This window comes from Telopea speciosissima, chromosome 6 (assembly GCF_018873765.1).
Source record: "Telopea speciosissima isolate NSW1024214 ecotype Mountain lineage chromosome 6, Tspe_v1, whole genome shotgun sequence".
NCBI classification, from domain to species: Eukaryota; Viridiplantae; Streptophyta; class Magnoliopsida; order Proteales; family Proteaceae; genus Telopea; species Telopea speciosissima.
This window is the reverse complement of record NC_057921.1, coordinates 53,616,406-53,630,342: the sequence shown is the minus strand read 5'-3', so window position 1 is coordinate 53,630,342 and position 13,937 is coordinate 53,616,406. Positions and strand designations below refer to the sequence as shown.

General features: G+C 38.0%; 1 protein-coding gene across 1 annotated transcript; it reads left to right on the top strand.

Moving 5' to 3' along the window:
• Positions 1-4,701: 4,701 nt before the first annotated feature.
• LOC122665302 (tobamovirus multiplication protein 2A-like) lies at positions 4,702-12,145 on the top strand. Its single transcript, XM_043861416.1, has 6 exons — positions 4,702-5,034; positions 8,328-8,427; positions 8,780-8,860; positions 8,945-9,049; positions 11,153-11,362; positions 12,033-12,145. Exons 1-6 carry the CDS (start codon positions 4,799-4,801, stop codon positions 12,138-12,140), a joined length of 840 nt encoding a protein of 279 aa, XP_043717351.1. The 5' UTR covers positions 4,702-4,798; the 3' UTR covers positions 12,141-12,145.
• The last annotated feature ends 1,792 nt before the right edge of the window (positions 12,146-13,937 follow it).

Genomic DNA, 13,937 nt, shown 5'->3' with positions numbered 1-13,937 from the left:
CATACCAATGAGACTTTGGGTGTCGCTAGACCACTTGACTTCTAATTTAGTACTGATAGAATTGACATTGAGACTAAAGAAAGCTTATTTGGCAGCTTTACCAACTTGAGAAGTGAAAATTTGAGTTATTCATTTTCCTCTTTTTTAAGGGTTTTTTTTTTTTTTTTTTTTTTTTTGGGGGGGTGGGGGGAGGATTTTAAACAAAAAAGGGAATGATATATGAAATTTGAATTTTGGTATGACATGCCTAAATAAATCCCCATAACATGAATTCCTCCATTTCCATCAAATCAAATTCTTCAAAATTCATCAATAACCCATGGATTTATAGCACCAAACCAAAAAAAAAATTACGGATGGAACAACAGATACTTCTTTTAATTGTTTAAGGAAACCCAATATAGAGAAGGAATAACATCTAGAAACTGTAGACAGTCTAAGAAGTGCCATCCAAATTAATAGGATCACAGACCCCGCTTACAACTCCTCTTCTGAGCTAAAACTGTATTCTCTTGCTCATCCCCCTCTCTAACACCTACCAAAAAAAAAATGTACTCTGGGACCAGATATGGTTTTCAAGGGGAAGGGGGGAAACCGATAATTCAGTGAAGATGGGCATCGTGATCTTATAGAACATACTAATCAGATCTGTAAAATTCACAAGTTTCCATATCTGGGCAGGAACCCCACCCCCCACAACCCCACGGGAGATGGATAATATATGGGCAGGATTGAAATGGAAGAACAGAGTGATATAAATTCATGATTGCGTACCTTGTCTTGCCAACGTTTGCTTAATTACTTCCTATTAATCAACTCAGCAACAGTTGAGATGAAAACATTGTTCTTCAAGGAAAAGAAGGGTGAGAACTGGGAAGGAAAAAAGGGAGAAACGGACCATGTGTTTTCCTCAGCAGAAAAGGAGTTGAAGAGTGGGCCTTGTTAGTGTTTTTTTTTTTTTTTTGGGAGGTTTGATGAGATACTGTTTCCTAACTTATTATTGGCAACAGATTACTGTCTAGTCGTGTAGCTTCTGCACCAGCATGAAGCCAATGAGAGTGTGCATTAGAGTACTGGATTTTTTTTTATTTCTCATGTGTTAGGATGATACTTTCGTGCGCTGTTGTGTTTGGGCGCAAGAGCCATACGACCATGTGGCATTTTTTTTCCCTTTATTTTATTGGGAAAAGAAGGCTACCAAAGCTGTGTGGAGCCTAAGCCCGAACATAGGAAGGGCCAAATGACTGCCCCAGCCGGGTGAAATGAAAATTCCACCCTTATTGGATGTCCCCTTGCATGCTTTCTCATTGGCCCCACAATGGTGCAAGGTCCAATGCCCTTCTTGAATCCCATCAACTGTCATATTTGTTAGGGTAAATGTCACTTAATGTACCTAATGTTCTGAGAAATTACAATTAAGATATCCAATGTTTCACATATTATGACTGGGTTATCTAAACTAACATAACATTAATCAGACTATTTAATTTTTAAAAAGGAAAAAGAATGCTACTTGGTCTCATGCATTGTGCGGCCCCTGCGCCTAGACATAGGGCCACACAAAATAATTGTTGTGTCCCCCAGAGATTTTTCCCCTTTCTATAGAATGCAACAATCATTTCGCACGGCCCTATGTCTGGGCATAGGGGCTGCACACTACACGCAACCAGGTAGCATTCTTTCTCCCTTTTTAAAATTCCAACTTTTCCTTTGTATGTCCTTACCATTCTTCTTCCCATCAACCAGTAAACCTACATAAAGAAAAAAAAAAACAGTAAACCTACAACACTATTCAACATATATCCTTACTATTCTTTTTCCTCTTTGCAATTTCTAAAGGGGGTTGGGATGGGGAAGGAGGCAGAAGGGGTGAGGTGGAGGTAGAGTTGGGGGTGGGGGTGGGGGGCCTGGAGCAGATGGGGATTGGAAGGGAGATCAAGGGTGGGCACGAGAAAGAATAGGAGATGGGAAGATAGAAATGATCACCCCGCCCTTAAGAAAGACATAAATCTCACATCGATTGATGCTTTCTCGTGCACTCCCATTGGCCTCCGTATTGATATAGAGACCACGCTCCTAGACAAAAAACTCTTTCTCTTATAACAATTCATACTTCCACATGGGATAGCATAATGTCCTACAAAGCATTGTTTCGAAACATGCTACCATCGACTTCCATTCTTATAAGAGGAATGCTAGCATCGTGAACAAGCAGGGCAGGTAAAATCTATGAACCATCTTCTTTGTTACATATGGGTTATAAAAGCGGGAAAAATAAAGGAAAATTTTCTTTTTAGTTCTTTAAACTCAACTTATCCAAACTCTAATATAGAATATTTCTTTTTTGATGCCCTAATAAGTTAAACTTCCTTATCATCTTCTCCCCTAGGTTTTTAAGATGCACATATTACCCTTAATGGCATGTTATCATTTTTTTTTCATATCATTGTTAAATCTTTCTCCTCAATTCATATTTTTTGATGAAAGACCTTTTCAATGCATATTGATATGACGTAGCTATGTATTGTGTAAATATTAATGATATCACTCCTTTGGTAGAGTGTCCTAGTGCCCAAGACTCCTGCTACTACAAGGTCTAGGAAGATCAAATGTATCCAGCTTTACCTCCTTTCACAAAGAGGCTATTTCCATGTTTTGAATCCACAACCTAATGGTTGCAATAGCGCAACTTAACTGTTGACCTTTAGTCTTTATATTTAATTAACGGTCATATAGACACCTTGAATCATATGGTAGACATTCGTCAAAATTTCTCATTGAATGAGTGTATTAATTACATCAAATTATTCTAATATGCACTTAGGCTAAATTAATACATAGATACAAATGTGCTATAAAATTAGTCAATATAGCTAGGGCTGCAACAAGGTCAGGTTAGAGTGTTAGACCGGACCTTTTGAAACCCCAACCTAATCTTGAGTCCCCTTAGCTAGGCCCAAGCCCAGACCCGCCCCAACCTTAATTCGAGGCCTGAAAAATCCAACCTTGAGACCCTCCACCCTCGGTGTTGGGCCAAACTAACCTTGATCATGGGGAGGGGGAAGGGAGATGCATGGGTTGGATTGAAGGTAGGGAGAGAAAATTATCAATTTTATATAAAATAATATTATAATAAAATATATTATATCATTTATTATCTTTATATATAATATATTAGACAACAAAATATGCGTGACATTTAAAATTTATAATATATATTTTATGGAAAACAGAACGCCATCCTGTATTCCACCCCCTAAAAATATGGAATGACTAAAGATGTGACGATCATTTTGTGCACCCCTATGTTTGGATGTAGGAATGACATTCTCTTTTCGATATTTTATAATATAATATAAAATAGAATTGAGCTAGTCAGATCGGGCTCACCCCAAGTCCGCCTCAATCCTGGCCTAACCCAACCCTTACTCAAGGCTAGAAATTTCTAACCATCACACGCCCTAATTTGTGCTAAAAGGTGGGTTAGGGCGGGTTCGACCGACAGGGCGAAACTTGCACCCGTTAGTTAGGTAGGACCTTTGGGACTTAAACTTCGAATCTTTGACAGGTAGCTGTTTGTTTTGCTCTTTCTGAAGGACAGGTGGGTGGGGTCTACCTCCAACCGTCCATACATGCAAAGGTCCATGCTCTTTCCGTCCGAGCAAATCGCCAAAATCTCCCGCCATTTCTACCGAAAAAAAAAAATCTCCCGCCATTTCCCTGCGTGGGTCCACTTCCTCTCCTCATCACCGTTAGTCTATCAATCAACGGTCTTGATAGAAAATTATTGCTTACGTCATCTTTTTAAGACACGTGAACTTCAGAAACTTGAAAGACTTCACATTTGAGCCACGTATATCTTTATGACCAAAACACCCCTTAGTATGGCCGTTATCACACCTTGGATTCTTAACCAAGGAGGGTATTTACGTAAATCAGTTATCCCCAAAGTTGTCTCTGGAACTAGCTGAACTGAACGTACGTGGTGTTGTAGCCTGTAGCCATGTATATACAGCTGGCCTTCCTAAGCACATTTAATTCGATCTCAGCCGCTTATTTGTCCATCAAACTTAAGTTTAACCACGTGTCACAAAACTGCGCCGTCGGCTAATTTAATTAATAAAGGTTTAAGGTAAGATAAATACCACCATTTTTGCCGCTTTTTGGAAGATTGCGTTGGCTCTCGTGTTTTCAGGTTCTCTAGATTCAGATTAAAAATACCTTCAAAGCTCAGGATCTAAAGCTCGGCTAATATTGCCTTCAAACTGTAAGTTAAATCTTATCTTTTTTTCTCTCAGATTTTAAAATGGTTTTTTGATTACTGAATTGGATTGTTCGATTTTCTCCCTTTTCTTGTGAAATATTTCATGAAGAATGATTCAGTGTTGGTTGTGATTTGATCTTCTTTTTTTTTTTTCCAAATTCATTCTTCGATCTTATTGTTTAAAAATATGGAAAAGTTTTGAGTCATTTCCCCCCCCCCTTCCCCTCTTCGTTGTAAATCGCATGCAATGTTTCCTCTTCCCCTGGAGTACATTGTTTGAATTTTTATCAAGAAAAAATCCTTTCTTTTTAATCTTATGGTCTGCATTTACTTTTAATTGTTTTAAGAAAGTACTTAATGGAATTCTGTAATTTCATGTTTAAGGTGGTGAATCCGTCATAAGTTTTGTTTTTTTTTTTTCTTTTTTTTTTTGGTTGGGAATTTGGAGTTTGTGGGTTTATCTTGAGGGGAACAAATGATGTCATGAAATAGAGAAGAATTCGTCGTTGGGGAGAGCAGAGAAAGCTTGAAAAGATGGCGTGCAGAGGGTTCTGGGAGTGTTTATTGAAGCTTCTGAATTTTTTGTTGACGCTTGTTGGTTTGGCCATGGTGGGTTCTGGGATTTACCTACTGATTGAATGGAAGAAAATGTCGGATGAATCGGCTTTATTGTCGAACAGCGACTCTCAGGAACTTGTACAGCTCGGTCGTCCTCTGATGTTGGCAGTGTCTCTATCGGCTAGTATTCTTGATAAATTACCTAAAGCCTGGTATCTTTACCTCCTCTTGCTCAATTTATTTTGCTTGTGTTAGTAAGTTTTATGCTAAGTACAATAAGAAATCATTGCTAATGTTGGTATTTCTGAACCCATAGTCAATTAGAGAAAAACTATTAAAGGGATCAAAATACTGGTTCAGATATCACTATTTCTGAGACAAAACCGTACCTGATCATTGGTTTGTTAACTCTTGTAGGATTCAATCTTTATCGAGCAAAATGTATTCTTGTCTCAAGTGTTAAAGCTGTATCTTTTATCTTCAGTAAATAGTCATAGAGAAAAAAATCAAATGAAAGGAAATCATCTTTTCTTTTCATAGTTATTCTAGTGGAGATTCCATTAATGAAATTGCTATAACTTTAGATATGTCGTGTCTTTGAAGGGTGAACTGTAATTTTTCTTTGTCAAAAATTTCACTTGTCCTGTTAGTTGTGGTGTCATGGTGCCTTCATCTTTTCTTTTGGATTATTTAGCTCATAATCGGTGTTTTCAAGGCATGGTGGCCTCCAGGCAGTCCAATGAAACTAGCTGGGTAGAAGATGGAAGCTTAGGTTCTTTATGTGTTTGAACCAGCTGGTTTTCCACATGTTCTCCTGGTTTTTGAATTGGGCTAGGTGGCAACCACCTTTTGATCCTGTGATTCAAACTTATTATAAGAATAAGAATTTTCTCCTGGCAGGAGGATTCAAAGTTAGAAAATAAGAAAGGGATGCATTTTTTGGAGGAGGGGTTGTTTGAATATTAAAAAGTAGAGCATATTGGAAGAAATTAATCAGCTATAGAGAAAGACCAACAAAATTGCAAACTTCCATTGAATATAGCTTAAAAATGGTAAAGATGAGAGGATTGAATTCTTGATATGGATTGGTGGTGAGGCTTCATGTTTTAGTGCAGTCAGACAGAAGATTGATTTTTTTTATTTTTTTTATTAAGAAATCAGTTGTCTGGAATGGTGTCTGTTGGAGATGAACGATTGATGATATACGAGAAATAGCTGCTTGAAAGTATAATATAATGCATGTATGATGAAGCCAATTGAAGAAGATGGATCTCTCCTCTCTGAAGGACTGATTTATGTTTGCTGGAATCACTTACATTTTTGGAAATGATATTAACAATGAAAATTGAAGAGTGTTAAAGGAAAAAGTAGTACCCTGAGGGAATGTTTGAAATCAGAGGAAATCCATTATTCATCCCTTACACCCTGATTCTACAGGCTGATTAAAATCGTTGTATTCTGTTGAAGCATAATGAGCATGGTAAATATCTGTCTATAAACTTGTTAATAGCCCACCCTTCTATTTACAACTAGGTACTCCAACTCATCCAAATGGCAAAAGCATATAAATAAATTGAAAAAATAAGTTAACAAGAATCAAAGTATCACCCCATAGAGAGTTATTTTAACAATTTTTTCTTATTCTAGGACTGCTACTAAGAGAAAGGAATTAACTACATACATCCTAAATTCGTAACCTGACCCAAAACCAAATCCTAACCCAGCTAGGACTGACCCAAAAAATATTAAATAACAAAAATAAAATAAGATAAATGTTCTCCTACATGTTTGTTGCTCTAGCCATTTTAGGTACTGGTGTAGAGGTGTCTTGAGTCTTATCTTACATAACCCTTTCAGGTCCATGACTGGGATCAAATTCTCTTTACATTCTTTTTGGGTTATTCTGGAGTATGTTTAATTTGATGACTTTCTTGCAAAGGATTTCTGGGGAAATGGGGAAGCTCCACTGGTAATTCCCAATAATGGTTGGTCTGTGAGATGTGGAAGGAGAGGAACTAAATTTTTTTGAGAAGAAGACCCCATTGGTTTGACAGAAAATACGCTTGAGCTCTACTTGTGTGGCTCAAGTGGTAGTAAGACAGGATTGCATGAGGGGCATAGGTTTGTACTAAACTGTACTTGTCGGTCAGACTGAGAGTGGAGGATGGGTCCTACATATGTGTAAAAGGGCATCAAAGTTTCTCCAAAATCCGTCAAATTATATCTCGACGGTCATACATAGGTGATAAGGATCTGAAAACATTGAGGGAGTTTCTGACAAAAGCTTAGGATCCATTCTGTTGACCTCCAGGGTCTTATTGGTGAGCAGATTCCATAGCTAAAGCATTGTATTTGGCTTAAGGTGATTTAAAACTTTTGGTCCTCAAAATTTATTGGCTGGTTGTTTGGATCTGCAAGGGTTCCTGGGTGGTTGTGTCATTCTCCACTTACATCTTATTCCAATGGAGTCATAGTCAACTAATCTAATGGCAGATGGGTTGGCATGCAAAGGTGTGGGTGAATTGAAATTTTCTGTATCTTCACTTAGTTGGGGAGGACTCGTGGGCTAAACATATTATAGTATAGTACTAGTCTGTATTATCTTCTCATAGGACTCTATTCAAGTAATCAAAATTTTGTTTCAATTCATGTTTTAGTCATGGCTGAAAATGAAATCATCAATGTCAAATAAAAAATGAAATTTCTATAAAACAGTCTATAGTAAGCTTCTAAACTCACTCAACTCAACTCATGCTAAGCCTTTTTTTTTTTCAACTAAATGGGCTTGCAACTTCTAACTGAACTTTATTGTGACGTATAACTTACAGCCTCCCATTGTGTTTTCAGACTTGTCTATGCATTCCCTCAATCCTTCTCCATTATTGTGAAAGAAGACACGAGAAAAGGTTAACAAAAAGAGAGAGCGTTCTCTGTGGGGGAGCGCAGGGGCCACGCGTGCTGGCATCTCAGGGGCAGAAATTCCACTTTTCATGGGGGCGGGGTGGTCATTTCCCCCCCCCCCCCACTGTCTGGGCGTGCCCCCCCCCCCCCCCACACACACACAAATATTTTCCCTAAAAAAATTTCCTGTTTCAATTGGGATTGAGAACCATGGTTAAGAGTAAAACCATGTTTTTATCTATAAATCTTATAATTTACTTGAAATTGGACAGTTCTATCTGACATACTACCGACTTCTGAAGCTTTGTTACACTTCGTAGTGACAGTGGTATGTGCTTCCTTATGATGAATCATTAATGTGGTATGGATGCCTGCTTGCTAAGTTTGTGAGTCTTTGTTGAGAATGGTTAAAAGTGTATTTGCTAGTATATATAATGGTATTCTGTCAATTTGTGTATCTCTGAATGTGAAGTTATCTGAAACTGACATGACATATATCATGAGGGAACTAACTAACTTAATAAATTTATCTGGCTGTGATACAATAGAGCTCATGTGCACCTTTTTCAGTGTGCTAGCTAATATGCCACAAGATTTTTTGCAGGTTTATATACTTATTCATTGCTATCGGAGTTATTCTCTTCGTCATATCTTGTTTTGGTTGCATTGGAGCAGTAACCAGGAACGGGTGCTGCCTGTCTTGTGTATCCTGGTTTCTCAAGTATTTTTTTTCCACCTTGATTGACATTAACTGACCATCTTTCTTTACCATTTCAGTATGGATGGCTTTTATTTTGCTGTAGAATTTTGAACTCCTTGGAGTTTTACTTAGTTCCTCTTTTTGTGACTAAAGTTGAATTTATTTTGTTACTTTTATTCTATTCCAGATCTATGTTTTGTATATTTTGTAGATATTTTGTCTTCCGAAATATTGACAATTAGTTTTGAATCATAATGTCATGTTTGTCGTATGAATGTATTCCAACATATTTCTTTTGAAATACTGATAGCACTTACAAGTTGTCTTGTAATAATGGATTCCTTAAACAAAGGTAGTATTCTGTGTTGGTGATCTTGTTGATCTTAGCAGAGCTGGGGTGTGCTGCTTTTATATTTTTTGACAAGAGCTGGAAAGATGTGAGTGTTGTCTCATTAAGTAATTTCTTATTTGCCTGGTTTTTATACTTAACTTTCTAGTAATAAAATACAACCCTCTTTCAGGCACTTCCAACCGACAAAACTGGAGACTTCGATATGATCTATGATTTCCTTAAAGATAACTGGAAAATTGCAAAATGGGTTGCTCTCGGAGCTGTTGTATTGGAGGTAAGAATTAACAATATATTTTGCCTTTGTTAAAACTTTGAAGTTACTATATTCTTCTGCTGAATTGGCCAGTTATATGGTGTGTGAGAGCTGCATTCGTACTTTCTGAAAAGGCACATCCCTCCTGTCCATTTATGTGGAAGAAAAGTTGTTTTCCCTTATGTCCGACTTTTCTACACTTAACATGGACAATAGGGGACATTGTGCAACAGTAGAGCGGACTGCATTCTTTTTTTTATTGGGGGGGGGGGGGGGGGCTGGCTATAGCTGCTGTTGTCTTTGAATACTAAAAGATTTAAGTCTCATTTTCTCCTACTACTAATTGACTATGCATCTTGAACAGGATATTTGTTTTTTGACATGTTGGATGAAGAATTGAAGTTATAAAAAGGAACTTACTTTGTTAGCCCTTTCCCATCTCCTCCTCCTACCATTCAATTTGATGGTTCTTGAATGGATCACAGCCAAATCAGAAGCATTTAGTATTGGGAAAAAGATTGCCATGCTGCCAGTGTACAGTTTCCCTCTCACATCATTTTTTTTTTTCTCACTTGTTCTGAAAATGTGGGCCCTATATAGATAATACCTTTCTCAGCAAACCCATTGATGCGGCGTGCAGATTCCTCCTCATACTGGGAGTGTGGGGAACCCTCTCCCATTACTGTTATATATTCTCTTGAAATCTAAAGCTGAACTCATGGGGCAAGGAGTGTAATCCTGGTGAAAGATAGATATTAAGGTTATGGTAGAAAGGAAAAACATAAGTCGGAGCAAAGGAACATGTAACAAGTCTAGTGAACATTTTTCCCCAATACTTTAAACTTTTGGTTCAATTAATCTATTTTTTTTTAAAATATGTTGAACAGTATGTTGCTTTGTGAGAAAGGACGGGAGATGCTCTATTTCACTCTGTTGTAGTTTCAATGTAATGAAGAGTTGAGAAGTTGTGTTGACTGGCTAATAGCCTGTTTTCAGAGTTTCGGTTGACTTTGTCATGGTTCAGATATCTGTGGTGACTCCATCCTCTAGCTGGCTCCAACTAATTCCATAAGCTTGTTTTTTCTGACCTGGGAGCTCCTAGACACGTCAGGAACAAGTGTTGCCAATTGCCAATGATCACTAGATAAAGATCTTTAATTGTGGTTTATGAATACGTATGCCCATGTGAGCACAAATTATTTGGCCATATATGAATTGTTTGGTCATATTGACTGAGCTCTATTCGTATCGACTAGGTTCGATCCCAGTTGACTCGGCGATCCTATTCCAAGAGTTGGATAAGTCTTGCAGTGACCAGCATGTGAGCCATTCTGATCCCCAAGTTCAGTTTCTAAATCCTTGGTTTGAACAGTATAAAGCAATAGTGCCATTGTGTTTTAGTTACATTGTAGATTTCAAGTATACAAGTGACACTGACATGTACGTGTGGGAATCTGCATCATCCAAGGGTTTCTCTCTTGGAGATCTCCTAGTCCAAAAGTTGATCTTACAAAAAATGTCTAGACTGAGTGAAAAAAAATTCCATGTGATTTGTAGGTATCTGGATTCTGGACCACCCAACCCAATCTCCTTCAAAGTATTTTGGCCAGACAAATGAATCCAACTAATTTTCTGGACCGTTGGTCTCAGTTATATTGATTATCTGGAAGAAAATGTAGTTCTATTTGAAAGATCATCGTGTTGGGTTGGTTACAAAGTCTCCTTGGTTCCTCATGCTCATTGGTCTATGTACAAGTACACGATCATGTACTTGCATATCTTCATAAGCATGATCAGAGGCTGATTTGGGAGAGACGGTTTAATCGACTCTTTCCTCATTTGACTCTGGCTATTAAAACACATACTGGGTGACTGTTGTCCAAGATTTGGCACCAAGTCAAGAATGTATCACCTCCATGATCATTATCTCTTTGTTTTGATTGTCATACTGTTCTTCTGATAATTTTCTTGAACTGGTTGAACTGCGTTTTCTTTTAATTTCAAGTGTCATGAGTTATGGTCATCTACGATGGATATAATTGGGATTAAATTATATTTATTTATATTATATATTCAGAGTGCCTGCTCCAATTCTGAAGTTAACGACTACCTTTGGAATTGCAGGCTCTGGTGTTCTTGTTAGCTCTAATTGTAAGGGCAGCAAACAGGCCGGCAGACTATGACAGTGATGACGAGTATCTTGGCCCTAGACCTGGAGTCTACCAACCATTGATAAACAGGCAAGGGGTTCCAGCAACAGGAGTACCTGTAGGTCCCACCCTCGATTCTCGTTCAAGTAGGAATGATGCCTGGAGCACACGGATGAGGGAAAAGGTGGGATCCTTTTTCAGTGAATTTTTTTCCTTTCAGAATTAGAACAATAATACAAAGGGTTTATGTCATGTTATGTCATTTAGGGCAGGATCCAAATTTTACTAGTAGATCAAAGTAGCCTAATTTGCTCATGATTACATCCACTTTATGGAGTTTCTATATGAAAATAAAATGAGGGCAGACCTCAGCGCAACGGTAAGGTTGCTCCATCACGACCTAGTGGTCGCGGGTTCGAGTCAGTAAACAGCCTCTCTGCGAAGCGACGTAAGGCTGAGTATATATTGTCCCTCCTTAGACATAATGTACCATAAGTGAGCACCCTATGTGTCAATCTCTCTCTTCCTTCCCCCCCCCCCTTTGAAATGACTCCCTCACCCCTCAAAGGGAGGAAGAGAGAGATAGACACGTGCTAGCTTACAGTATACCGCTAGCATACCCAGCCTATATATATATATATATATATATATATATATAAACAAATGTATGTGTAATTGTATATATTAAAATACGAAATGCCACACCTCTTGTATTGACTCCAAATGTATAGTTTGAAAGTCACATACAATCTCCCATACGGATGCTTCACTTTGGATATTTATTCTGGTTTCTTTGTCTCTCTTTAATCCATGTTTCTGTTTTTTTTCTGGTCCTCTCTTTGCCTATTGACCAGTATGGGCTTGATACGTCAGAGTTCACATACAACCCAAATGAGTCAAACAGGTACCAACAACCCACAGCCCAGCCAGCAGAGGAAAGGAGTCGTTGCACTATAATGTAATTTAGTGATACTGGAGTTGCTAGAATTTTAGGAGGCTGGTTCTCAGAGAGAAGATTTTGCTGGACATTGGTGTGTAGAACTTGAACATGAACTTGAACTTATGACCTTTTCCCCTTTTTTTTTGGCTTGTGTTGTACAAATATTTTTCAGAAGTTGAGTTTTTCCTATGGGATCTTTCATTATAAAAAAAATTCTCATTAGCTGTATCATCTGTCAATAAGTGACTGCATTATTCACACTATTCTGCCAGATTGCCACCACTGTGTACTATGTTGGTATCTCAGGAAGGTAGGAAAAATCTATCTTTTAACATAATTCTCAAGCTGGAATGCAGGATCACTGTGTCATCAACCATGGCAAGGCTAGGCTATGGGTGGATGTGTTGCGGCCGTTAGTCACCCATCTTGTTCTGGTAATGTATATTGGATTGAGAAGTGCTTCAAAGAAGCTCCCTTAAGCCTTTTGAATCAACCTGATTAACTAAAAATCTCGAATTAAGTATGACCTGGATGCCCAAGCTCAAACATAGTCTCCATTCTCCAAGGTAGTGCTAACATCAAAGGGATGTCTTTTTTCAGTCCGCAAAAGCAATGCTGTTATGCTGCCTGATCTTATTTTTCTGAAGCTTCCCGTTTGGCTTCTCATGGTTCAATTCTTTAAGATGGGAATGGTGGATGCTGTTAAAAACCTCTAATGAGCCGGAGGGCAAAAGCATATTCGAGCATTTTTTTTTCCGGTAAAATAATAACAGCGGAGTTGAAGGGGAAGACTAGGGGTGTCAATTGATCAGTTTGATCTGATTTTGGTTCAGTTTCACCGGTTTGGGTGTGAGAATGAGAGTCTAAAACATTATCCGATAAGGGTGCATTGGTTTTGGTTTTGTATCGGTGTCTCTTATTGAGTTACTATCGGTTTAAAAATTTTGTGTTGATATCAGTTTCTTATTGGATTATATCGATTACGGTCTAGTTCTTAAAGTTGAGTTTGGTGTCTTATCAGTTTTGGTACGGTCTGATTTGGTTTCAGTGTCACAAATTTGGAAAGAAAAAGGTAAAATTAATAATCAAAAGTTTGTAAAGAAAATAAGTTATCCGTAGTCCTATTGGTAATAGCTGTGAGAGCTATACTTTCTAAGCACCTGCCTAAAATGTCTTCAAAACATAAATTAAACTTCACTCCAGATAAATTAGATGTTGAGTCCGTTAATTCTAAACTACAAAAAAAGGCAGTTCCAAGGAATGTTGTTGTTGTTTAAGTTACCTTCCATCCTTTCACAACACCGATGACTTCCGTTTCTGTTCGATTTATGGTAGGGCAGTATCCTGTATCCGTTAGAATATTGTTCTCATCTAGCGAAAAGCAAAAGGGTCATCCTGATATACTTAAATCTGGGTTAGAAATGCCTACACATATTAAGACATGGCAATGTATATTACAATTAGCTAGTATATCAAATCGAAGATCACAGTAGATATAAAGGGGTGCGGGGGAATAAGTATTCAAGTCACATAACCACTTAGTTACAAACCGTATTACTAAAGAAGGATCAGCATTGGGAGATCCCTAGGGCAGACTATTGGTGTTTTATACCTTGCAAACTTTCTCGTTACCATGATATGATTTTGCTCCACCCTGCCCCCCTTTATGGCCCACCAAGGTCGATCTCACCAAACTGACCTGCACCGTTATGTTAGCAACATGTCAAAGACCGGATCGATTGAGTTATCTATTTTTATGGTTTTTTTTTTGTATAATCTAAATCATCTGTTTCTACTCAAAGATGGGAGAGTGCATAAA